The sequence below is a fragment of the Acipenser ruthenus genome, chromosome 10 (assembly GCF_902713425.1).
Source record: "Acipenser ruthenus chromosome 10, fAciRut3.2 maternal haplotype, whole genome shotgun sequence".
Classification (NCBI taxonomy): domain Eukaryota; kingdom Metazoa; phylum Chordata; class Actinopteri; order Acipenseriformes; family Acipenseridae; genus Acipenser; species Acipenser ruthenus.
In genome coordinates this window covers 19,660,302-19,688,016 of record NC_081198.1, presented here as the reverse complement: position 1 = coordinate 19,688,016, position 27,715 = coordinate 19,660,302, and the positions used below count along the sequence as shown (strand labels likewise).

The following is a 27,715-nucleotide window of genomic DNA, read 5'->3' as shown; positions in this document are numbered from 1 at the left end:
TTTCAGTAATATGAGCAGGAACTGCAATCAGCTGGATCTATAGACTTGGCTGTCGCCGCCCGGCTGAAAAAACCTGATCCGTCAGTCTTGCAGATGCTACTGTGCCTTTGACAATAGGGATTGATTGCGCTTCTAGCAGACTAGATCACTTGCGCGTTGTGGGTAAAAGCACTCGTGTGGAGTGCAGGATGCGCCCTATAGTCTGGACGTCGTCGGTTCGAGTCCAGGCTATTCCTTTGCCGACCGAGGACGGGAGCCCCCAGGGGACGGCACACAATTGGCCGAGCGCCGCCCGGGGGGAGGGAGGGTTAGGTCGGCCAGGGTTTTCTCGGCTCACCACGCATCAGCGACCCCTGTAGTCTGGCCCGGCCCCGGGGGCTTTGTTACCACTACGGGGGCTCTGTTACCACTATGGGGCCCCATGGACTGTATTACCACTACAGGGCCCCAGGGACTCTATTACCACTACAGGGGCTCTATGGGAGCTGTATTAATGTACTATATGTTGAACCCCTCAACTTTCCTGATAAAAATGGGTTCAGATTTCCCTGCGTAACCCCAAGTGGCTTCTTCTAATAAAATAAATACATAAATAAGCAGTGCATGCATGTGACTGGTTTTTATTTTGCAGATAATAAACAGGTTCATACTGTAAATTGGCTCAATTAAAAAAATATATAATTTACTTTGAAAACTGCATTAAATGTTCGTTATACTAAAGTATTTTCTGTGCATAAGAATATTTTCGTGTCTTTTTGTGAGCATTTCAAATATTAAGTTGTTAACCATGTATTTTAGACTGGAGAAAGTTTTGAATGTAAAAGGCAAAAACATTTTGGAATTAAACAGCATTTTTTACTGCTGCAGTTCTGAATAACTATATTGCAAACCTTTGGCAGCGAAAGATCCCAATTACTGAGAAGAAATATTCTAATTAAGGGGGAGGGGTCAGAGAGAAGGGGTGGAACTGGTGTGTGGCGAAAAACAGCACTGCGCTCCAGGGATGATCTCAAGAGTATTTTGAGAGGCTAAAAACGTTAAATGACTCCTAAATTTTTTTTAAAAAATAACCAATTATTTTCAAAACAAAAATAGTGACAGTGAATGCAGGGTTTTCAAAATAAGCTGGCGATCAGCGCAATCCACCGCCTAATACTATATTTGCGCCGACTACTTTATTTTAAATAAGATTATTTTCGGGTATTATCATTCAGACATAAGAACATAAGAAAATTTACAAACGAGAGGAGGCCATTCAGCCCATCTTGCTCGTTTGGTTATTAGTAGCTTATTGATCGCAGAATCTCATCAAGCAGCTTCTTGAAGGATCCCACGGTGTCAGCTTCAACAACATTTCTGGGGAGTTGGTTCCAGACCCTCACAATTCTCTGTGTAAAAAAGTGCCTCCTATTTTCTGTTCTGAATGCCCCTTTTCTAATCTCCATTTGTGACCCCTGGTCCTTGTTTCTTTTTTCAACATTGTCTATACCTTTTAGGATTTTGAATGCTTGAATCAGATCACCTCGTAGTCTTCTTTGTTCAAGACTGAATAGATTCAAATCTTTTAGCCTGTCTGCATACGACATGCCTTTTAAACCCGGGATAATTCTGGTTGCTCTTCTTTGCACTCTTTCTAGAGCAGCAATATCCTTTTTGTAACGAGGTGACCAGAACTGAACACAATATTCTAATGCATTGTAAAGTTTTAACATTACTTCCCTTGATTTAAATTCAACACTTCTCACAATATATCCGAGCATCTTGTTGGCCTTTTTTATAGCTTCCCCACATTGTCTAGATGAAGACATTTCTGAGTCAACATAAACTCCTAGGTCTTTTTCATAGATTCCTTCTTCAATTTCAGTATCTCCCATGTGATATTTATAATGCACATTTTTATTGCCTACGTGCAGTACCTTACACTTTTCTCTATTAAATGTCATTTGCCACGTGTCTGCCCAGTCCATTTTTTGCGGTATTATTGTACTGTAAGGTGATATATAGTACATATGCAAACAAAAAAAGCGTATTCCTTTTGTTGTGATATCGTAAAAAATATGTACCCAGGTGCTTGTGAGAGCTATTGGGGGTTCATTAATAGAGGATGCAGATGGGGTATCATCTGGACACTCGTTAGCTGATATACAAATGCTTAAGTACAGAGGTGCTGGATTATTACATTCCGGTTTCATGCAACAGTTATGATGGTGACCAAATGTGTGTGAGTACTGCTGTGTAAAAAAAATAAAAAAAATAAAAAAGGGACATGCGTTAACAAAATGCCCTGAAAACTTAAAGAAAACAATTTAAATGAAGCAATAAGCTCAATATTTATGCTAAAAAGGAAGTGAAAAGGTTAGTTAGTTTTTAAAAATTTTTTACTATTTATTTCATTTACCATAATAAAAAACAGCAATGAAAAAGAAAATGTAGAACATAAAAAGAGCAACCAGATAAAGTCAACGAAAGACAACACATTATTCAAATTCTTTGCCGTATTATATATTTAAGGTAAGGCAAGTTTATTTTTCTGTTAAAAGTGCTCCCAGCTATAATGTTCTGCCGCCCGGCTGTACAGAATTCCTGGGGAGAACTCTGCTAATCAAGACAAGGACCTGGCAGGAGAAGGCGGCAAGAAATAACATTATAAAATCAATGACAAAAGTAAAACATGTAAAACAATCAAAGTAGTAATACAAAATAAAAGCATAACAAAAATGGAGCAATTCCAATGTACTTGATCGTGGCTCAGTCAGTATTTACAGGATTTGCAACCCTGATTTCAAATACATATTTGAGTGATTTTAAAAATGTATTGTGAAGAGGCTATTTTTACCTCGAAGTTTATCGTGAAGCAAAAACATAAAATAAAAAGGAGAATGTAATTTCTTCATATATGTTTTATATACAGATAAATTAGCATGGGAAATGCAGTTTATTTAAAAGCTGTGATAGCCACATTATGCCACCTCGACCAACTCGGCGATTGACACCCGTATTTCAGGTAATTCTTGAAATTGTAGGGTTTTTAGCCAACGGCGCCCTCTAGTGTGCAAAACTCATAATGTACAGTCAAGCCATTTTAAAAATAAGTTGTTTTTAACTAAAGATAAGGCTTGTAAATAGCACAGCCTTGTGGAATGTGTTTGTGTATGTAAACGAACATTAAGTTCTGTTTCCCCATGGATACTGTAAACAGTGAGTGAGTGGCAACCAGATTCCCTGATGGCTTTCTTTATACCATTCTCTCCAAAGAACTGTGTCAGGAGTGGCAAGCAAAATCTAAAAACAAGAAGCTCTAAACGGATCTGCTTTACCCTGTGGCGGGTCGCTGGAAGACACTCTTTAGGTGAAATGAGATTTTTATAGTCATGGTCAGTGCTTGCCAGCGAGAATCAGAAGGCTGCACTTCATGCTTGGTAGAAGTGTCAATGAAAATTCAATTGAAGATTTATGAAACTTTACATTAAGCTGCTTTTATTAATAGTTGACTGTCACAAGGCTGGCTGAGTGACACGTCAGACCCGGAAGAAACACACAGACAGACGGTGGTGATGAGTAATGCTGAGTGCAAATGGTAGCACTCAGCGTTTATTAACAAAATAAAAGGTTTAAACATAACACAAAACAGGACACGGCACTTACGCCAAAATAAATAGACGAACAAAACGCACTAACACACACAACAAGTGGACAAACGTTAAACAAGTACCGTGCTGGCACTTCCAGCACGCTGTAGCAAATGTTATTTTCCTTAACTGTATTTCTCCTTTCTCTCTCTCCCGTTCTCCACTCTCGAACACCCAACCCCGAGTGAGTGAAAACATGCTGCTTTTATGCAGTTGTACCGAGAGTCGATTGCTAGTTAATCATTCAATTGGAATCCCGGTACAACTGCACGTGAATTAATTAAGTGTACTCCCGTGACCACACATTACATTTTAACCAGCACGTGAAGTGATCTGTGCCATCCTCGTGCCTAAATACAAATCTACATTTTTAAATACACGTGAAACACAGACCCGTTTATATCCCGTGTACCAATCTCTATACACCAACATTAACACACGCAACATACAACACAGAAATGCACACAGGGGTGGATCACATTGCCACATTGACACATGTCAAGAATCATACATCTACAGTAGACAAAGCAGTTGTTTTTTATATAGATGTGAGCAGAAGGTTAGTTGATATGTGTTTTGCTTCTGAAGGGATTGCTTTGCATGCAGTTATAAAATCAAGGGCTTTCTTATACAGCAAACGTGAGTTAATATGATTGTCAGCAGTAAACGTGAGACACCGAAATGACTGAAAATTAGAAACTGCGCCGCGTCAAAGTAAAGCTCTGAAAAATGAATGATGCATTCCTACCAATTTATACAATGCATTTTTCTGTCATAAACACTGACCTAGTTATACTAATGCACTGCAGTCATAAAGCACGCATAATTGTAAAAACAGAAACTTCCCCTGTATGAATACATTATATTTAGGGCTTCTGTTTTTATTTTTTGCTATTTGAGTTTTATGTAAATCCGTTTTTTTTGGAGCTTTCGCTTTTTTACATGCTTTATGAAATTGTTGTTTTCGGTTAATGTCCAAAATGTGAGCGTTTTTTTGTCACAATATGTATTAACTCGACAGTAGTTGCACACTTCATGTACCTTCTTTCCTTTCCTGTCTTCCACAACAAAATCCTTATGGTCACAGGCATATTCTTCTGGGGGGGTGCATTTTTTTACATTTTGCAATTCTGTTTGAAGTTCCACAAGGGTGTAAATAGGTGTAATAGTAAGTAAATCTTACAATCCTCCAATAAAACTGTACGAATTTGCTGTCACCCAGTAGTTGGGGTGGGTTTACAGTATTCAGAACGAACCATTGCAAGATACAAGTCAGGTAGGGACTGCCATTGTTTTTTTGTTTTTTTTTGTTCTTCCAGTGTTTATTGGCTATGCATTGATTTCATTTTTTTTGTATTGGGTGTTTTTATCGGTTTTTATCATTTAAAAACCGAAAATCTGAAGCCCTAATTATATTTATACATAACATGGCCAGTGTGTCCATGCTAAAGAACAACATTAAAGGTGAAAAAAATCTTAATTTCAGACCTTGTCTGGGGCACTACTGACTATTGTCTTGCATTGACACTTGAAAGTCTCTACATGCCTCTTCTCTGGCACAGTGCAGGTACTCTGATAGTGTGTACTCTGTGTAAGAGTGCATGACTCAAGTTTCCCCCTGTTTGTGTGTCCTTCAGGACCGAGTTGACTGACCCGCCCCGGGTGCAGCCCGACCGCCTCTCCCCAGCACCTCCTGCAGGAAGCCTCTTCACACAGTTACTGAGCCTGGAGCAGCGCTCCCTTCTACAGAAAGAGTTTGAGTCTGTGCTGTCCAGTCACAGGAGAGAGGGGGCTGCCAACAGGAGCCAGTCTTCCTCGGAGGTGCAGCCGTATCCCTCCTCCTCCTCAAACCTTCTATCCAAGACGACTGCACAGTACAGGACCAAAATCAACCGCATTGAGGCGCTCAAAGCCACCGCCGCCTCCCTCTCCACCAGGATCGAGAGCGAGGCCAGGAAGCTGGCCGGTGCTGGTATCAACCACGGCTGTATCCGCGATTCAGAGAGAGACATCCTGCAAGACGACGGCCGCTGGGCTAGTCCTGTGAGCCCGCCGGTGCGTGAGAGCAGCGATCCAAGTGATCTTTCTACCAGAATCCAGCGCATGCTCGGTGCAGGCCACACCTCCTACGAAGGCGTACTCCCAGGCGTTGGAAACCTGTACGAGTTTAAAAGACCGCCCAGGCCTCAGGCTCCAAGAGCAGCTTCGCTGACTGACCAGGAGGGAGTGCAAGAGAGGCTGCTGAGGGATTCTCTGGATGTCTTGGAGCCCGCGGGGCTGTCCAGTGGGGGGTCGATCAGCGAGGGACCTCTCCTCAGTGAGGGCAGTCTGTCTGGGGGAGAGGGGGAGGAGGAGGAAGGAAGGTCAGCCCACCTGAAAGATCCTCTCAAACTGGCCAACCGACTGAAAGAGACGGAGTTCTGCGTGGCCGAGAGAAACTCATTCCGCCCCATCGCTGACTTTCAGAAGGAGGCGGCGAAGTACCCCCCCTTCACTGGCCAATCTGGGGACGGCAGAGGGCCATGGGAGGAGCTGGCCAAGGGCAGTCCACACAGCGTCATTAATATCTTCACCAAGAACTTCCAGAGCTATGGGAAAGGTGGGTTTTATTCATGGGAATCTGCTGGTGGTTAATGTGGAGTGTATGTCAGAGCTGCCAATGGGGAGCAATGCATTAAAGTAAAAAAATATATTAACCCCAACATCTCTTTATAGCTGTAAAAGAATAAGGTAAAGCTAATAGTTTGAAGCAATTTTATTCTACATTTTGATTGCAATGCATTTTAAAAAGAAAAACGAAACTGAATTAATTAAATGGTAACAGGTGGATTTGGTTAGTGTTTTAACATTATATAATGCAATAATAAAATACTTAATAAATCAAATATTATAAATGATCTGTTCAGTCTCAAACTAAAATGCCCTTGCTTCTCAAATGAGAAGTTCAGTTCATGCAAAGAAATAAATAGAGGAACACTATTCTTGCTTTGTATTGTTTTTCACATTTGCATCATGATTTTCTGTATGTTTTGAAACGAGAACACCAAGTGAAAGAAAAATAATTAAGCCAGTGGAATTAGATACTTATAGAACTTTCTAACTCCCAAAATTTGTATTTTAAGAGCGTGTGTTTATGGAGTTTACAATAAACATGGCTTAGCTTTGCAACCACTTCATTGCTAATTACAGTGCTGCTTGAATAGTATTACATGGCAGGATAGGAGCAGCACAATAAGACATCTCTGTGTGTTGGCTAGTATTCTGATTGTTTGTTGTTGCAGTGCTGGAGGAGAAGTCCGAGAGGGGCTCCCCTGCCCTGCGCCAGCTCCTGCCGGAGACTAGTCCTGTGGAGGCTGTGTCGTATGAGGACGACTTCATCTCCTCTCGCAGCAGTGGCAGCTTGACAGGCAGGATGGGGCCTCTGGGGCTCAGGTAACTGACATGGCTTCTCTCTCTCAGCGTGCAGGTCATTGTATGCCTTTCAGCCTATTTATATATCTCTATTGGGCATTGGCGTGGACTGTGCTATAATGTTGTTGTTGTTGTTGTGTGTTTTTTTTGCTTTATAAATGACAAATGTTTTAAGCCAATTATTTCCTTTTGACTGATTCATAGCCATAGCAACACACATTACTATACCGTTTTGTTTGTAAAATGTGTGGTGCAGTTTAAACGCTACAGGTTCCTGTCTGGAATTGCATTGATCTGTTTGCTGCCCACCCGACTGCCCCACATTCAAAACCCCTGAATCATCAGCCAGTTTATCAGAAAGTCTGCATGCATCACCCTTCTGAACAATACAATATGGAGCAACATGTTGAAGGGTTAGACCATTTCTTAACACAGCAATTGTATGCATGCATCTGATCATTGAATACAATTCAAATCAGATTCTTCAGGAATCTCCCTGCATTAAATTGACTTGCTGCTGCTGTGCCTTTGAGCACTTATAGCACTGTTCTGGATGATGTTAACCCTGAATAAGTAACTTGCAATGTATAAATGCAATTAACACTACTTAACTATCAATGTTTAATAAGGTTTTTGTGTGTGCTTGTTTTCATAGCAACGACAGCAGTGGCTCCAGTCCACAGGAGGAGCTGCCCAGCCTCAGGTCTCCCTATGAGGTTCAACTCACAGAACTGACACCCCACCACTCTTCAGGGTCCTCTCCCAGGTCCTCTGCCTCCTCTCGCAAAAGAGGTCAGTCAAAGGGGCTTGAATGCTACATTTCCTTCTGCACCAAGAAACCAATCTCAAACTCCATATCATCTCGTTCCAATATCAAACTGGGACTGCAGCTTGTTCACCTGCAGTCTTCCGTCTATCAGCTATCGGACATTACACAAGTCAAAGATCACCTGTATATCACTTTTTTGTACAAATGCTATTTACAAATAATGTCTCCACCCTCCAATGTTCTATAATATTCACAGCCTTCATGCACAACTGACATGTTGGTTTTTTGCAGTCCAGAGACTTATAACTTGCCTGTTACGTCCTTTGCATTGGACTCTCATTAAATAACTTCCCCCATCAGTGCAAGTGGGAGAGTTCTGCTGGCCTGCTATCCTAACTGTGGCTGTCTGACTAGAGTTCCATTTAAAATCAATTTGATCTCAGTCTGTTGCTGTATGATTTTCGAGTCAACCCTTGTGGCAGATGGAAACATATCTTAAACAGTAATTCATCCAAATACTGCTGTCAACTATTATTCCTGCCAGTGGTTTCACCCAGCCAGGCTGATTTGCTGACCCTTTAAGGGCCCTCTTACCAACAGTGGAAAGAGGTCTTTGTGATGGAGTAAGCTCTATTTTTTTTTTTTTTTTGTCTTTTAAAGGCAGTGAGGTTTCTGAAGAAAACAGAGCTGCATCCTCATTGGGCAAGAGGGGCTCACAAGGAAAGCCGTCCCCAAGAGGGGCTGACCCAGGTCAGGAAACTGACAGCACTTTGGAGGACATCTCAGCGCACTCCCTCGACAGGTAATGGTCGCAAATACTCTCCTCAGCAAAGCTTGTACTTCACTTGGCAGTAACAATACATAGTGATGCGGTCAGTTGTCAATAGCACAATTCTCAGATTTTTCGTGGCGTATGCTAGTAATAAACATATTTTAATATATATGCAGCTGGGAAATATGATACGTTTCACGTCTGTAATCATTTAAAATCTTTAACAACCATGTGCAAACTAATATTAGATTGTGAACTTGGTAAAGACATCCAAGTCCTCCATATATCCACTCCATGAAACATTAACATGGAACGGGCTGCTTTTAATAAAACTAGAAGTCCATTAAAAATGCTATAGCGTTTGTATAATGTAAATCACATGTTTTTCGTGGAATGGCCCTCTGAAATAAAATGCTGATTATTTTGTCCTGTTTGGTGTTTTTAGTGTCGTGTTGGAGTCTGTGAAGTCGGGGAGAAGTCTGCCATCCTCTGTTTCTCCAGCCAGCTCTGCTTCCCAGAAGGGTTTGCAGGGAGACGGCCCTGCGCCCGGAGCTGAGCAGTGCAGGACTGCGATGGGTCCGAACCCAGCGCTGCCCGCAGCCATGAGATTCAGACCCCCCATGTCCAGTGCCTTTACTGAGCTGAGGGAGGCCAGTGCAGCAGGTAGAGGCAACAGATCACCAGTCCTGTTCATCTAATCATGCCTGCAGGGCCCATCCCATACTAGAACGCTGAAATGTATTATACATGATTGTATGATGAGTTTGCTGGCTCAACAGAGCCTCACTGTACTGCACATAGAGCAATGCCTGTGTGACAATAGTATAACCCTTTAAATAACTGCCTTAAACTGACGTCATAATTTGCAACAGAAAGTATTAAATTTAGAACAGACAAGTCCCAAGTGGATACAATGAAAGGGTCAATTCAAGTTTTAAAAAAAAACAATATAAAAGAGAAATACATTTGGGTCGCTCCTGTGTAATATTTTAATTGCAATCCATATCCCTAAAATAAGAGGAGACTGCATTTCATACATCTCTAAATTAGCATAACTAATTTTTTCCAAATGTACTAATATTGGGGGTTCAGTGTCCTGCCAGGAAGTATTTTTTTTCACTATAAGACATAATGTGAGTAATAATTTGGACTGAGTTTTAGTAACTTTGAGTGCAGAAAGATATGCTATAGGTAAGGGCTAACAGGAATATGTATTTGTAAAATATTACACATGACTAAATATTGTGGTCCTGTAATCGTTGTAGCTTCTTACAAGTCCCACAACGTGTGAAAGATCCTCTTTATCAGAGTCACATCTCCAGCACCTGTCATCTGCTTTCAATCTACATTTCAGTAATCTGTCAGGGGTAGAATGAACTCCATTTACTATTTAACTAGGTAAGGACATTTTCATGTTTTTATTCCTCTGATTCCACTATGTTGCAGATATTGGACATTTTAAATTAATTGGCCCATTTGGACTTCAAACTAATATTACTTTGACAAGTTGTCTTTAAATAGTTTGAATAACTTGGATACAGAATATTGGGAATTCAAGGTATTAAGTTAGTTTTGGACAGTGAAGTTGAGGAATAAGGTTGGGTGAAGCGTTTTTGATATGTACGTAAATGTGTGTTTCTTCAGCTGGGATGTTGTATCTATCCTTTCTCAAAGAAGGGAATACTAAGTCACACACTTTATTGATTTGTACATTGACCCAAGCCAGGTGAAATAGTGTTTGAGTTATTCCAGAGTCCTGAGCTAAAGTAAACACTCCTAATATCCTACTACACATGGTCGGTTAAACAAATCCATAAAATTGTTTAATTTATTCCTGAATGGTGCTAACACAATGTAATAAATTACTCTGCTGTTACCTTGCTGAGCACACTGCTGCAGTTTTGTACTTCAAATTCTTTTTTTAATACAGCAGCAAAACTGGGGCAATTTAACAATTTTACTGTTTCTGACCGGGACAAAAAATGAAAGCTGAAAACTGGGACAATCCCAGTTTTTTTTGGGATGTCTGATACCTGTGCAGGTCACCTGAAAGGATCATTTGGAACAGTTGCCTATTTGAAAATTATTTTGATTGGCTGAATGTAATGACATCACAATAAGCGAACAGTCGGAACACCCCATCATGCACTGGTTCCATTAAAGTTAGCATTATGACATCACTAGGTGCTGTTTATTTGTGGATCGTGTTTACTTATATACCATTTATGTTCAGAGCAGAAGGGACTTCTTCATGAAATGTGTAAGATATAATATTGTAGCTTTAGATTAAAGAGGCTACATTTTTCTGTTAAACTGACAGGGTACTATGCGCCACTTGGTCGTAAAGCATTGTAGTAAATGTATACAACAGTTAAAAGGCCAGCATGAAGGATCCATATTTGTTTTCCCCAAATAACACATTTAAAGGAACCGCAAGAAATTTGAGAATTAAGTTCTAAGTGGAGGAATGTGTTCTTTAGCAGTGAAATGTGAATAGCAGGTATAAGTCTGTGTGTGTTTTCAGGTTCTCTGCAGTTCTCTCCAGGGGTACTGCAGCAACGCCTGACTGCTGAGCTGAGTTACCTGGATGCTATGGAGGAGTCGGTGAGGCAGCTGACTGATGTAGAGCGCACGCGGGGGGTCTCCCTGGCACAGCAGGAGAGCGTCTCCCTGGCACAGATACTCAAGGTATTCGCAGCAGAGCTTGGGAGGGGCAAATGTGGAGAAACGTTTCCGCAATATTGCTCTCAGGCAAATCATGAAACAAATATGCTACCAAGAACTTAATGAAAACTATAACTTGAAAGAATGTATACAAAATGTCAGGCTGCTGGTGCAGTCCAGAAAAAATAACTCCTTTCAACACAGCAGGTCAGTTGACTGGTCATGGTTTTGGTTAGGCCCCCCAGATGGGTTTTATGGGACTTTTTTCCATACAAGATTATTAGTAATAGTTGCTTATTTCATGTCTTCTAAAGTTCTGTAGAATGTTAGCAAGGTATTCTACAGAATTTTAGCAAGGTATTTTATAGAATTTTAGCAAAGTATTGTTAGGAAAATGATGATCAGTCAAATGTACTTTGGTAAGTGATGCCCAGAAACTATTGTAAACCCCTTTTGTTAAAGTGTAAAAAACCTGCCTCCACTCCCCTCTCCTCCCTTCCCAGGCCCAGCAGCAGCGTCACGAGCGGGACCTCTCTATGCTGAAGCTGAAAGCAGAGCAGGAGGCCCTGGAGACCCAGAGACAGCTGGATGAGAGCAGACAGAAGGCCGCTCAGGTGAGAGGAGGATTGGCATTCTTATTGATGCCATCTGTGGAAGTTTGGGCTATGAGTGTGATAGAGATTTATTTTTCAGTAAGAATTGTTAGACTTTGGAGGGTGTAGTAACCATATATGTCTTTGTAGCAGCTTGTTTTTTTTTTTTATTTCTGTTGACGTGTTTTCAGTTTAAGTCAGTTTGTATTATTCATGTGTTATCACAAGTAATGACTTTCCTGCCTGTGCAGGTCTGTTGTGTGACAATCACATATCCTGATTTTCTGACTATAGGAATAACAGTCCTGGGACAGACATGGTATTTTCATGTTTGGATATCCAGTTCAAAGTTCAGACAAGTATTTGAATATTTGTTCATATGTGCAACACTGTATTAAATGGAAAACTATCCCAGAAGTAAAAAGCAGTTGTGAAGGACATACTTTACCCTGGTGAATTAACTAAAAAAAAAAAAGAATGCCGTACAGTAGTTACGGTTAAAATAAATACACTAAAAAAATTAAAATATGAATACAGGGCAGCAGTGTGGAGTAGTGGTTAGGGCTCTGGACTCTTTACCGGAGAGTCGTGAGTTCAATCCCTGGTAGGGGACACTGCTGCTGTACCCTTGAGCAAGGTACTTTACCTAAATTGCTCCAGTAAAAACCCAACTGTATAAATGGGTAATTGTATGTAAAAAATAATGTGATATCTGTATAATGTGAAATAATGTATAATGTGATATCTTGTAACAATTGTAAGTCACCCTGGATAAGGGCGTCTGCTAAGAAATAAATTACATACATACATACATACATACATACATACATACATACATACAATTATATAATTGTGTATTTTAGGTAAAAACTACATAGTAGACAACACATTTATTATCCCTTAAGGTAATCTTGCATTTTACTCACCCAAAATACACTTTACTCACATAGTGTCTAAATTGGAGAGTAAATTACTCAATCTATGTGTGTGTGTCTTTTATTTATGAATCAGTCCTTAGAAATTCTGGCATATGATTGGTTAAAATCTCATCACATAACCAAAAATAGTTCAAACTATTGCCCCGTGATGCTGTTTTCGCTCTTTTTTTTTTTTTTTTTTTTTCTATCTCCCTCAAATTACGTCATCCTCCTCTCCATGCACAACAAAGCAAAATGCCGGATAAACCCACATCTGGACGTTGATTTTGTGACATAACAGAAAATGAATGAGAATACAATGCAAAACAAATATGCTGCAAACACTAAAAACATTTTAAACTTAGCTTTCAGTGTTTTCTGACTTGCTGAAATCAAATCCAACTCGACAATGTAAAGAAATACTACAGTAACTCTAGTTCTTCCCGAGGGTCCTTTAGTTTCCTACTATGTGACGAGGTCTGCAGTCCATATTTGTTTTATGAATCAGTCAAGGATGTAATGTTTTCTCACTGCGGCATGGAATTCTTGGAGGAGTATGTTGAGTTTGTGAACTTTACATTGTCAAGTTGGATGTGTTTGAATTTTAGGAAGTCGGAAATCACTGAAAGCGAAGTGTTTGACTATTTTAGTGTTTGCAGAATCTTTGTTTTGTAGTATATTTTGTAATTCATTTTCTGTTGTCTGACATTGCTTTGTGTGTAGAGAGGAAGGACGTTCAGCGTGATGTAATTTGAGGGAGTTTGTAATATTGACTGTTAGCAGTGTCACAAGGGCTATAATTATATCTATTTTTGGTCATGTGATGAGGTTTTAATCAATCACATGCCAGAATTTCTAAGGACGGATTCATATAATGTATATAAAGCCCTTAAGCTGTGTAGAAAGAAAAGTAAACAGTGCAACAAAGTTGTTATTTTGATAAATAGGGCTTTTGTTTGAAACACCCTTAAATAAATTATTTTTTAATCATTTAAACCTATTGTGTACATTAAAAATACTTTCATGTTTGTACACTGCAAAAATATTCAAATATACATACATACATACATACATACATACATGCATGCATGCATACATACATACATACACACTCAGTCGCAGACAAAAGTATTGGCACCCTACGCTTATTGTACCATAATAGGTAACAGGTTAAGGACAAACATTTAATAAACTTTATCCAATTTAATATAACGAGATAAAATACACAATGTCTGGTAATTTAACAAATAATCTATCAAAAGACAAACTAATTTAATTTCTAGTATTCGCTCATGACAAAAGTATTGGCCCCCCTGCTTTAGTATTTAGTGGGTACTCCTTTTGCTTTTCATTATGGCTTTCAGACATTTATTATAATTCTTAACCAGAATGTATCATCTTGTTGGTGAAATCTGGGCCCATTATGTCTTGCATATTTCCTTCAGCTCAGACAGGTTGGATAGATAATGCTTGGCTACATATTTAAGAGAGATACTTGTGGAATAAACATAATTGTATTGCATAGAAGTTATTGTACCACATTAGGTGATGTGAAATCCATGGTGTAACTTTTCTGCAATGGTTTTGTCGTCATAATAAAACCAAGTTGTTGGATCTCTAAATACCCCATTTCTGGACTTTATGTGCTTTTGCAGGCGCATGCAGAGTCCCAGCAGAACATGGCGCAGTCCCGTCAAGAAGCAGCAGAGGCACTGCAGCACTGCACCAACAAGATGATCTCCCAGCAAGCGGAGGCTGTGCGCTACACTGCTGACGCAGCACGACACATCAAAGAGGTACACCTCTCCTAGCCTAGAACTCGGCACCACTCTTGCACTGGTGCTGTGAAACAGAGTGCCCAGTACAGATTCAACTGAAGATTTTGAACTCCTAGAGGAGGATGTACGCTGTTGAAAGTTCAAAATGAAAATCAAGCAGTGTGACTGTTCCTTTTTGAAGTGATCCATACCAGACAGCCAACAATGACAGTTTCTTGTATTTACCTGTTCACATTGATTTCTTAAGATTACGAATACGAGAAACCCCCTCTGAAGTGATGCATTTCTCTGTACGCAGATGACAGAGATGGCCCGGTCTCAGATTGCAGGAGCGGTCAATGTCCCTGCTGCTCCAATCACAGCGCTATATGACCAGCAACGCCAGCAGCACTCCAGCTTCATGAAGCAGGTGCGAGCCAGGACTGAAGAGGACAGGTAAGAGAGAGCGAGATCAAGACAGGCAAGGAGAACAATGAATGGTGTTAGTTGCAGAGTGAGAGGACATGTCACAGGTTCTTCTGTGGCCCATGGATCTAGTCCTATATGTAGAACATGTCTAGTTGCCAAACATGTTTTCAATTGATATATACTATATGCTGAGAAAATTAGATTGGTGGTTGCAGTTTAACCCCCGCTGGAGGCTAGCTCACGCCATACTACTGAACCTGAGGGGCCCAGGACTGAGGGGAGGGGGAAGACACTGCCTGACTAGCCAGTGGTATTGGTTTTTATCTGTATTTCACAGGAAATCCCAGCAGAGAGAACTTTAATGGTGGCACTTTGAGTTTGGTGGATCTGTAAAGAGAGGGCATATTCCACCTTTATAATTGTTCTCTGAAATGCAGTGTTAAGTTGGATGATGTCTATATTTATGGCCTTGAGTGTGTTGTATCAAAATGGTGTGAGCTTTGTATAAATGAGTAATGTGTATTTAGCTGTGCAGTGTGTGAAAGCACTTTGTGTCAAAGGGGATGCTTTCTTTTTGTTCACAAAATACATTTCTAGTCTCTACACAACAAATGCAGAAACTGAAATCTAAGCCAGCACTACCAGTTCTCTGACAAATACAAAATGTATATTGCACTGCAGTGATGGAGCTATGGAATTGTGAAGTATGTTGATTTCATTAAAAAAAAAAAAAAATACACCCAAAAAAATCAGTTGAGTATTTTTTGCTACATTTCAAGGGTGCTGGGTGTAGTACAGATATCCTTGTGCGGCTGGAAACAAGTACATTTATGCCTGTGTTCAGTCCTGGAGTTTTGTCCCTTGTTTTTCAGCAGGAAGAGTGAGTTGTCTCCTCCCCCAGTGTCCGAGTCAAAGAGGCAGTACTCTGCATCGTTCGACAGCTTCTCTGAGTCCTCCAGATCAAAGAATCACAATGTCAGGTATGAAGTGTGATCAGGCTTCTTTACAGGGCGCTCTTATAGTGGAGGTGTCCACACGTCTGCTTGCAATATTTACTCTCTTAAATGTATGGCATGTATTTATAAAAAACACTTGTCAGGCAAGTTCTCTAGGGTGTCCGATTTAACCTGATTTTCTCACCCCCCCCCCCCCCCACGAATGCATTCGGGTTAAACCTGAAAACTCCCCGAATAGGCACATACTGTATATGAATAAACGCATGCGCAGTTCTCTGTGATTCAAATTCAACAGAGCAGAACTGGCGCCGATGATGGTAAGCTGATTTACCTATTAGAAAAATGTGGCGGCTTAGTGTAATATACATACATACATTTTTTTCAAAATTATAGTAATATAGCTTTAAGGTTTTTGGTTTTTTTTGCATACTTTTCTTCCCAGTTATTTGTTTTATGAGTGTGTGTTTAAGCCAAGAGCATTTAGATGTAACAGTGGATTGTTTCTCTTTGTAAAACAGCATGTAGTAAAGTTGTTCAGTTTTCCCATATGTTCTGTGTGCAATTATACTTACAACTCCACTACAAAATAAAACTTGATTGGAACGGAGAAATGCCTCCATATACAGTGTGTGTGTGTGAGAGAGGGGAGAGATAGATGTCATCAAAAGTTTGCATACCCCAATGTGTGGAAATATACATACGTTGGGGACAACTTTGTTGTCAACACTTTGTGCTTAAGAATTTGTTTATTTATCTAATTAAAATCTGATTTCTACCCAAATATTTTGTTTCTTGATTTATATATATTAAAAAAATCCACCCAATTTTTTTCATTAAATAATTCTACCCGATTTTTTTTAAAAAAGCATTCACCCAAATTTGGAAAAAAAATTCACTCGAAAATCAGACGCCGTAGTTATCTCTGATATCCATATTTATACAACAGATGTTGAGAGATCTATCATTATAAAACTTTGAGTAATATATCATTTTTATTTATTGTGGAGTTTGATCAAAGGAAACAAATTATAATAATAATAATACTAAAATTATATTTTATATAACACAATATTTGGCTCGTGAGGATAGCATTAAACAATCCACTTTGGAGGCTCGTTGGTTATACCGCTATTCTCATTCGTGTAATAAGTTTATTTATTTGTTTATTTAGCAGACGCCTTTATCCAAGGCGACTTACAGAGACTAGGGTGTGTGAACTATACATCAGCTGCAGAGTCACTTACAACTACGTCTCACCCGAAAGACGGAGCACAAGGAGGTTAAGTGACTTGCTCAGGGTCACGCAATGAGTCAGTGGCTGAGGTGGGATTTGAACCGGGGACCTCCTGGTTACAAGCGCCTTTTCTTTAACCACTGGACCACACAGCCTAAGTGTACTACAAGTGTATCTTCTATATATACCCCATGTGTAAGGATGTATTTTTTCACCATTTAACATGGATTTCAGTGAAATATTACACAGAAATGGGTACATGTAGTTTCCAGTGACAATCCTTATTCTGAAAAAATAGTGTAAATGTACATAATTTATCACTTAAGAATAAATACAGCAAATGTTTACCTTATTGGCACACTACCTGTTAACCTGCGTTTAGAACGGGGCAGACGGTTTAGTTTGCTTCAACCTGGCATATGATTGAACACGATGCATAGAGCTGCACGATTTCTTTAAAATCTCTTCAGTGAAAAAGACACCAGCTGCATCAAAGATGGGAAATATTTCTGCTAAAGATCACACTGTCCAGGACAAGGGACATTTAATGTTTCATTTTTATTTTGTTTGATAATTCACCAATGGTGAAAATAAAAGGTGAACATAAACAAAATATTCTACAATTTTACTGTTTTTCAGGTAAGCATTTCAATGTTTTTAAAATGCTAGAGAATTATCAGTTTTGAATGTGACAACGCAATTTTTTCTGTTTCAATAAATGTTATCTTTAATTGTGAAATATCTATTTTTAGACCGTGAAATGCTGCGAAATAAGCAATTTTTACCAAAAAAAAAAAAATACAGCCCTACCTATATCTAGTATGAGGTATGATCACCATGCACATCTCTGAATATCCTTTTAATTATTTAGAGCAGTGTGGATAGTAGGATGAGATGGCTTGTTCATAACAATCATTGGCATATATTTGAAGAGCAAATGGTGTACCTATTCAGCGATACCAAGACATAGCTAGCAGTCCCACACCCATGTCAAACCAGCACAGGCATATGTCGCACTAGGGGATGATGGTCTACTGATTGCAGTGTGTGTCTGGAAGGAGGTGCTGAGAGTGTTTTTGCTAATGTCTCCTCACAGCAGCAGCAGCAGCAGCAGCAGGCAGGATAGCCCATCCCTGTTCTCCTCAGAGAGGAAGGAGAAGAAGCCCCCACTGAAAGAGACGAGGGAGAGCTCCGTGGAGGAGGACGTGTGCACTGCAGCTGATGACTCCCTGCACAGTGACAGCATGCCCTCACTTCAGGATGAGAAGGGTAGGTGACTGTACTCCATGCACAGAGACTGGAGACATTGATAGTGAAGGATTAGCCCTCATATGAATCACCTGACTCAGAATGTTTCCAAAGCCAGGTGGCAGTACACTGTTTTCTCAAAGTTCCCAGTGCCCCTGTGTTTAAGTCAGCCATGCGATGGATGTGAATTTTACTTCTAAAGGACTGTGTCTTTACACTTGTTTTATTGCGGTCAAACAGTAAAAATATAACAATAACAGAGGTTAAAGTGACATTAAAAGTAGTCATCAAAGCTTACACATAAATTATTTATACTGATGCTGATGACTTCATCAGTTTTGTTAGTTCAGCCTGATCTCTGTCAGTATTTTAATTGTAAACCTTGGCAGATTGATTTTTTTTTTTTTAACCCTTTGCATACCAGCTATTAACGTGCCCCAATAAGAATTCTAATAGCCAATCACAAAGCCACCTGGGGGGTGTGGGTTTAGCACTTGGTTTTGAGAAAGCAGTTTGTGGTTACAGGACTTTTGTATGCATGGCTCTGAGCCTGTGTCATTGCCCCTGCAGATAGCACCTCCATTGCCACGGAGTACTCCCTGAAGTTCGACGAGTCGATGACAGAGGATGAGATCGAGGAAAAATCGTTCCGCTCGCTGCTGCCCTCGGAGTCTCACCGCCGCTTCACTCTGGAGAAGAAGAGAGGCCCCCACGAGGACTCGGACGAGGAGCCAGCGCCGGACAAGCCCGTCCTCTACTCTGTCAAGGTGAGTCGGGGAAATCATTAAAGCACAATAAAATGTATACACTTCTGTTATAAAAAAATAAAAATAAATTGGCAATATGCTACACATTCAAAAGAGGAAAGCTTTCTTTGAATTCGGGTCACTGGACTCAATGTAACAGCAGATAAAACAGACAGACCATACAAAGTCTATTAAGACACAACAATTTCCACAGTTAAGTTAAATAAAAGAAATGTACTTGTGAATGTAACGTACCGCCGAATTCAGGTCTCATCAATCAAGAGCTTTTGGGTCTCATTTCATCTGGTAACTGGTGAAAAAGGACACACCAGATCCAGATTGGAGTAATTCTAAAACAATACAAAATAAACTTCATGTCATTACAACACAGTGATTTAACACTCATAAGAGGCAGGTGATGTTTTGAAGCATTTATCCCATTATCTTAAATTGCAGCTTGAGCTCTCATTCTGTTCAAGTGCTTTATTTATGCGCCTTTGTTTCAATTAAGCTCCCCTTTAACTCTGGCTTTGAGGAGGTATAATGAATTAATATGGATAAAAAATAAATAAATAAAAAAACTCAAAACTCTAAGAAAAAAACTTGTTAACCAGGCCTGATCTTGCATATATATGACTTCTGACTTTTGTATATACAAATCACTGAAAGTTTTTTTTTTTTTTTTTTGTGCAAATATAAATAAATCTGAAAGCTATAGCCTAAACACAGCACTCTTCTTCTCTCCTTTCTGTGTACTTCACCCCCTGTGGTTGCAGAGTTCAGATGTCTGGTAAACTTATTTGCGTGAACAATAAAAACGTCTGTGTTCAAGGCAGAAAGGGTTTTAACATTTTACAATATTTTTTAAATTCAGCCATACTTACCAAAACATACAAAATAAAGATTTTACATGACAAATTACAAATATTCACAATGAGTAAGACCACTTTGTACGTACAGAATTACATAAGGTTTTTAATCTTTCATCAAAGGCTTCTATATTTAGTTATTTTCTTCCCTGTCAGATCTTAGGAGGCATTCCACATTCAATGGACATGGAATACCCTTCTGGTACTTTAAAATAAGCTGCTTGAGCAACGCAAAGCATACAAAGAACCCTAGATTGTTTTTTAATGACAAAAAAGAAACATAAAAGAGTCAAGGTATAAAATGAGTGTCAGAGTTGAAAGAGCTTCCCAGACTATGTGACTGACTCCTGGGGTGAGCTGCACGTTTCTAGACTCTCAAGACACGGAGTAATGTCTGAGCGGCCCTATGAAATGTCTCCAATTCAAGTGTTGGCTGTAGGGGAGCCAAGTTCTGGTAATCCAATTCCAAGGTCCTACCAGAACAATGGCACCGCTTTAATGCTCAAAGGCAGAGGTTACAGTCGTTCTAACGGGTAGCTTACAAGAACAAAGTCAGCAGGGAATTGTAGTTTACCACTGCGGGTACTGGAAAATGTTACACAGTTTATCCTTTCCCGCAAGACACATTTATCTCCTACAGGGTATGTAAAACATATTGGTGCTGGGACAAAAATCAGAGCCACCAGAGCCACCGGAGCAGCCCAGGCCGACTGCGATGGTCTGATAAGGTTATTAGGTAGCATTTCTTCTATTTGATCCTTTATGAACTTTTGCTTCTGGGGTGAGGCCCTGTACACTCTCAAATGGATTGTACACCATTCTTTCCTTATCTTGCATACCGTATATCAGATTTTCACATCAATAACAATACCAGTCCTCGCTAAAAAGTCAATTCTTAACACTAATGGAAAAGCAAGCTGTGCCTTAGTCATTACAAAGGTCTTCAATGTCCACATCTTGTCCGCAAGAGTAAACACAAGCTGCACCCAACCCATGGCATGTTTTATCCGGCCATCAGCAAGAACAAATGTGTGATCTGCACAGGGTTTAAGAGTCTCATTTGGTTTACAAATGCATCTCCACAGATGATCCTGCATTAAATTAAAGGAACATCCTGTGTCTAACAACGTCTGACACTTAACTGACCGTACTACCGGCACAACAAGCTGCATCATCAGGAATGCCTCATTCTGCACCACACTAAGATGAGCTTTCCTGTTGGAACTAACTGGATTATTTTCTGCTGCGATACTAGAATGCTTCAACCCATTAGTCTCTTTATTACTGAACTTGGCCCAATAGTGTTTTTGTGCTACCCAGTCATGTTCAATCTGAGCTCCAATTCAACTGGCTCATCTATAGTGCTTACAGAGCCTCTTGAATTATTGGCCAGTCTGGGATTACAGTTCCACAAAATTAATTGAACTGCTTCAGCTTGAGTTAAATTGGGATTCCAATGTAAACAAAGTGCTCTATAATGGTATACAAAATCTCTAATAGGTTCTGCTGGCCCTTGTATTCTATCCTTAATGCGTTTTTCCCCTTCAATCTCAATCTTCCGACAAAAATGATTTTACAAATACAGCTTTAAATTGAACCCATGACGTAATAGATGTCCGCACAGCCTTCCACAAATCTTTAGCAGTCCCTTTTAAGAGCAGTATTTAATGTAGCCGGTAACTCGGCATATATTTTATATATAAAATAAATAAATAAATAAATAATAGTATGTGTGTTGATGTGGTTATATAAATAAATAGCATTACATTCACCATTTCAATGAAAGTCCATATGCTGTGGAGCTTTTTAACAAAAACATCTTTCTGCAGTTGCAATTGTAACAGGTAGCATGGCCACCAATAGGTCGAATACATCACGATACAGAAGTTCCAGGTCGTGTTCTTTACAGACCTTCATGAGTTCTGGCAAAGACATTGCATTGTCTGATTCCTGAGCGTTAAAATAGGCTCAGTGTGGTGTACAAATAAATCATACTGCATTTCAGGAACTCTGCATTGAAATTCTTGATTCAGCTTCACAAGTTCTTTCCCTTTAGTGTATTAACAGTTTTCAGGTTTTCAGTTTAGCATAAAATAGCATCATTTTTTTAATATGTGCGTTTTTCCACTAATTGTGCTGCTGCAGCTGGACTCAAACATTAAACACACGCGCCAGTCCTTAACTGCACGTTATGAGGAAATACGTTCAGTTTGTGAGTGTCAGTGACAGAAAGGGCAAACGCAATACGCTGATAAGCAGAAATCAATATTCTGGAGATGATTATTGGAGGGGCCATTGTCCCTGCTTTCCCCCCATCTTGTGCACACCCTTGGGTGTATGATTTGTTAATTACCAAAGTCTCGGTCAACAACTGAAGACATAAGAAATTTTCATACCACTTAATTTGCACCGATGAAACTTAACCTGGTTAACTGTACTGATGGCATATCAAATGCTTAGATGACAGATATGGTTGCATTCTTGTAGAACTTAAGGATAAAACTAAATACATTTAGACAAGGAATTGCATTAGTTCCATTACTTAGTTGAGCACAAGGTGGTTTCAATAAGTACTTTCTGATTTAAATAAAGGCCTACTATGTGATAGTTTGGGATATTCAGTCTATTTAAAACAGTAGGTAGGTGTTTATTTTTTTTAAAATTATTTTTATATAGCGATTTTCTGTTACATGGAGTTTAGTAAACAAGAACCAAAACGTTGTTGTTTTCCCCCTTCACAAGTTTGTTTTAAGTATTAAAGTTAAATTTCAGTTTTTGTTTGCTTGTTCAGCTACAAAAAGGCACAACTAAATCTCATGTTATTACTTTACAAAAACGTGTTGATGGCCACTGTTTACTGTGAAGAAACAGCAATGTCAAGGAATAAAATAAAAAATAAAATGCCCCGTGACGCCCCCTGACCCTGCTGCTATGCTGTCTTTGCCTGCGTTCAGAGCATTACAATCAGCACTCGGATATCCGTTACCCAGATGCCGGCCTTATATTAGAATAAAGTCAATCCCCATTATTTATATATATATATATATATATATATATACATACACACTACCGGTCAAAAGTTTTAGAACACCCCCATTTTTCCAGTTTTTATTGAAATTTAAGCAGTTCAAGTCCAGTGAATGACCTGAAATGGTACAAAGGTAAGCAGTAAACTGCCAGAGGTTAAAAAAAAAAGTTTAGGTTACCAAAAACTGAAAAATAATGTACATTTCAGAGTTATACAAAAAGGCCTTTTTCAGGGAACAAGTAATGGGTTAACAACTTACAGCTGTTCTGCAGCAATGGAAGTAAATTAAGCCTTGAAAGTTGATGCTAACAATTCCTACAGGTGTCCCAACTTTTGTTGATTACTTACAAACCCTCTGTCTGTATAAAAGCAGTGTTGGAACAGACTGTGTTACTACACCCTCTTAAGCAGTATTTGGACAGTATTGTACTGCAGGAAGTAGTATATTGCTCTCATAATGGCGAGAAAAAGGCAATTAACAAAGGAAGACAGACAGACCATTATAACCCTTAAAAGTGTAGGTCTTTCCTTTAGAGAAATTGCAAAGAAAGCCAAGGTGTCAGTGAGTACAGTTTCCTACACCATCAAAAGGCACTTGGAAACTGGAGGAAACTCTGACAGGAAGAGGTCTGGCAGACCCAAAGCCACAACAGAATCCGAAGACAAGTTGCTGAGAGTCAACAGCTTGCGTGATAGGCGGCTCACAGGACAACAGCTTAACACTGGTCGAAGTAAGCAAGTCTCAGTTTCAACTGTGAAGAGAAGACTTCAAGCTGCAGGTTTGACAGGTCGAGTGGCAGTAAGAAAGCCATTGCTAAGATGGCAAAAAAGAAAAAGAGGCTTGCCTGGGCCATGAAGCACCGCCAGTGGACTACTGAAGACTGGAAGAAGGTCTTATGGACCGATGAATCCAAATTTGAAATCTTCGGTTCATCACGCAGGGTTTTTGTACGCCGTTGAGTAGACGAAAGGATGGTTCCTCGGTGTGTGACACCAACTGTCAAACATGGAGGAGGAAGCGTGATGGTCTGGGGCTCTTTTGCTGGATCCAGAGTCGGCGACTTGCACAGAGTGAGTGGCACCCTGAACCAAAACTGCTACCACAGCATTTTGCAGCGCCATGCAATACCCTCTGGTATACGCCTAGTTGGTCAGGGGTTCATCCTACAGCAAGATAATGACCCAAAAAATCCCTCCAGGCTATGTCAGAACTACCTTAGAAGAAAAGAACAAGACGGTAGGCTTCAAATCATGGAATGGCCAGCACAGTCTCCAGACTTAAACCCAATCGAGCTGGTTTGGGATGAACTGGACAGAAGGGTGAAAGCAAAGCAACCTACAAGTGCAACACATTTGTGGGAACTTCTGCAACAGTGTTGGGAAGAACTTTCCGAACAATATTTGATTTCCATTGTAGAAAGAATGCCACGAGTGTGTTCGGCTGTTATATCTGCAAAAGGTGGCTACTTTGAGTCTAAAATTTAGATTAAATTTTGTTAAACAAAACGATTCCATGATTTCTTTTTTATCTCCAATTGTTTATTTGTTCTATGCTTTAATTTCAGAGTACATTGAGACATTAAACTGCGTAAATTTCAATAAAAAATGGAAAAATTGAGGTGTTCTAAAACTTTTGACCGGTAGTGTGTGTGTGTGTGTGTGTGTATGTGTGTGTATGTATGTATATATATATATATATATATATATATATAATTTATGTATTTATTTTACAAAGCCTATCTCTTCAGTGTTACAATTTACCTGCATATCCGTCACAGCCCGCATTTTTTTATGTTTTTTATTTATTTATTTTTATTTATTTATTATTCTCATGCTAAATCAGTCTGTATTATATTGTGCAGTTACACAGTGCTTCCTCCAGTTTCACCTGACAAATGCAGCCAAAACAAAGCGAACGAGACAAGCTAGGGTAATGTAACAGTTAATCATTAAACAGTTTTAGATACTGTGATTGGAATTTTCTTTATCTGTGGTCTTTTGTTACTTTTGTGCATTTTCATTTGCAAGTGAACTGTGACATTAGGCCCTTATCAAGCACTATATTCTGCAATTTTGAATACTGTTAATTCTGGAAACCTTTTTTTTTCTCTCTTGTTTTTAATCTTTTGGCTTTGCTAAGTCAGTGCTGAGGGAGTGCTGACTGTATAATGGTTTTTATTACTTTTTGAAAAACAAACCAATATTTAAATTGAGCGAATATCTGAACATTAAAACCCTGTGTTCGTCCCAGCACTAAAATATATATGTACCTACATACAGAGATTAACAGTCATCTCCTGATCCTGCATTGATCTACATAGACAAATTAACAGACATCCCATGATACCTCTGCTTTGATCTACATACAAACAGATTAGCAGACCTCTCCTGATCCCTCTGCATTGATACTCACTATCTCGTGGTAAATAATTCCCTTATAAAGTTTAATCAACACTGAATAAGTGGTTCCCAAGGCATATAAAAGCTCAGTTTATACAGTATGATGTACATAAAGTATGGCCGTCACTAGTAATAATTAAACAGTGATGTGAGGAATGGCCGTTTACACAAGTGTCTCAAATAACACCAGGCAACTTATGAAGCAACTTCCTGTAGGTGACATTTTTGAAAAGTTCTAGCCAGAATTTCTTCATTATCTTGATTTGAACTTTTTTTTTTTTTTTTTTTTTAAATTGACCAAGTTTAACTTGACTGCTCAGGTGCTGTGTTGTGGCAGCTGTGGTCTTATCCCTGCTTTATCCTGACTGGTGTCCTCCCTCTGTGTTGTCCCCAGCAGGATGGCAGCATGCCTTTCTCCAGTGGGCAAGACAGCTTTTCCAAGTTCACAATGGAGATGGTGAGGCAGTACATGAAGGAAGAGGAGGTGCGCGCTCACCACCAGTCCTCACTGCTCAGGCTCCGGGAGAAGGCTCTCAAGGAGAAAACCAAGGCTGAGCTGGCCTGGCTGGAGCACCAGAAGCAGTAAGAGGCCACTTCAGTCATGTTGAAGATACAGTAAAACATCCTTACCCAGAACGATTGAACACCCCATATTAGTTTCAGCACAATTCTGGTATTGTGCAGTAAATGCAGCACCAAGGTTCTTGGTCCATAACCCAGACTGTATCTCCAATTCTGAGTAGAAGTTATCAATCCGATTGAGTAGAGAGGCTCTGAAATCGATCTGTTGAAAAGAGTGGTGAACGATATTCCCCAGACTTGTGCAAAAATACCAAATTTTAATGAAGATCAAACTAAATGGGTGTCTGTACTTACGATCAGTGCCCTGATTGTAAAATCTGTATTCTCATTGAAAGTAAGTGGTGTTTAAATAACCAGTAACAGTTAGTACAGACCGCTAAATTATTTTCTGAAATCACAGGGCGTCTCTACATGTGCATCACTGTATATAGTTTGCAGATTTATGCATCTCTTCAGCATGTGATGGATATTAGCAGAGAGGGAGCCAGCTAGGGCCCCTTAAGAAGAGAGAGAATTTCCTTGTTTAGTTTACTTTATTGTCCAGTAGCAGTTTTTCGCTGCCTGTCACTGCAACGCCTGTTTAACAGTTTACACATTGTGTTCACCTCCCAGGCGATTGAGACACAAAGGAGAGGATGACAAGATGCCCCCGATTCGCAAGAGGCAGCGCGGCCTGTTGCTCCGGCTACAGCAAGAGCAGGTAATTGGGCTCCTAGTTCTAGCAACCTTACCCCTCCCGCTTTCCCTCCTCCCTCTGGTGCTCTGAAATGAGACTGTAGAAAATAAGAGGCCCAAGTAAATATCAGCACCTGGTCTGAAGGTTAATATGCCTGGTTCCTCAGAATTATAAGTGGCATCATGAGAGCATTGCCAGCTGTATACTTTATAACAAAGCTCTGCCACTATAAAACCTGATGGAACGAGCTACACACTTTTAATAAAGATGTAGAAATAAAACTATTGTTCCATTGCAGAAATGTAGCATGTAAGTCAGCTGTTGCCTGTTCATGAATTTGCTGTAGGTGCCCATTTCTTAGTTATGTTGACTGCATTATGACATTGAATTTAAACTGATGACTTTGTATGATGTATATTTAGTCCTTTTGAATAAAATGTAGAGCGGCCATTGAAGCCATAATTGCAGTACAGTAGTTCACGTTGCGTTTCAATGTCACATTTTTAGTTTTTTCGTTATGTGGAAAACTACAAAGCTGTATGTAATTCAATATGTTAACGTAACATTTATTAGCAGGTTTCATTCCACTTTATGAAGCAAAATTAGTTCATTCTATAGGATGATGCAAAACATTTGGCCATAGCTGTACAGTGGCTGTTTTAGCACTTTGTCTCCCTTGAACTTGAGTAGATTTCGGGAGATTGTCACATTGAAATATGTATATGTGGTGCAGCTCCTGGTGTCCTTGTCTCAGTAAAGGCCCCTTCACTGATCACTCCCTCTCCTGTGTGCAGGCGGAGATCAAGCGGCTCCAGGAGGCTAACAAGGCTGCTAGGAAGGAGCGGCAGCTGATCATGAAACAGCAGCAGGAGATCCAGAGGATGCGCCAGACCACGCTCAAACTGCACGAGAGGCTCAAGTTAGCGGGGGGCGCTGAGTTGGTCAGTTGTGTTTCCATCACCGCATTTACTGGGGTGCAAGCAGATATTCACAGTTTCCCAAAGCTTTAAAGTTAAACTCCCTTTCCTGATTTCT

The 27,715-nt window shown here is 39.8% G+C and overlaps 1 protein-coding gene across 5 annotated transcripts in view; it reads left to right on the top strand.

Moving 5' to 3' along the window:
* cep350 (centrosomal protein 350) overlaps positions 1 to 27,715 on the top strand; it is an 80,632-nt gene that overhangs the window by 27,149 nt on the left and 25,768 nt on the right. For 2 of the 5 annotated variants that reach the window (XM_034008695.3, XM_034008673.3), the window contains exons 13-27: positions 5,267 to 6,228; positions 6,911 to 7,061; positions 7,696 to 7,832; positions 8,470 to 8,611; positions 9,027 to 9,244; positions 11,106 to 11,269; positions 11,749 to 11,859; positions 14,411 to 14,551; positions 14,832 to 14,968; positions 15,814 to 15,921; positions 18,228 to 18,400; positions 18,950 to 19,146; positions 25,820 to 26,004; positions 26,617 to 26,704; positions 27,475 to 27,621. In XM_034008695.3, coding sequence (XP_033864586.2) covers positions 5,267 to 6,228; positions 6,911 to 7,061; positions 7,696 to 7,832; positions 8,470 to 8,611; positions 9,027 to 9,244; positions 11,106 to 11,269; positions 11,749 to 11,859; positions 14,411 to 14,551; positions 14,832 to 14,968; positions 15,814 to 15,921; positions 18,228 to 18,400; positions 18,950 to 19,146; positions 25,820 to 26,004; positions 26,617 to 26,704; positions 27,475 to 27,621 — 3,061 coding nt within the window. Of the gene's footprint in view, positions 1 to 5,266; positions 6,229 to 6,910; positions 7,062 to 7,695; positions 7,833 to 8,469; positions 8,612 to 9,026; positions 9,245 to 11,105; positions 11,270 to 11,748; positions 11,860 to 14,410; positions 14,552 to 14,831; positions 14,969 to 15,813; positions 15,922 to 18,227; positions 18,401 to 18,949; positions 19,147 to 25,816; positions 26,005 to 26,616; positions 26,705 to 27,474; positions 27,622 to 27,715 lie in introns of all 5 variants that reach the window. The other 3 variants (XM_034008684.3, XM_034008663.3, XM_059031939.1) reach the window with 2 other exon arrangements.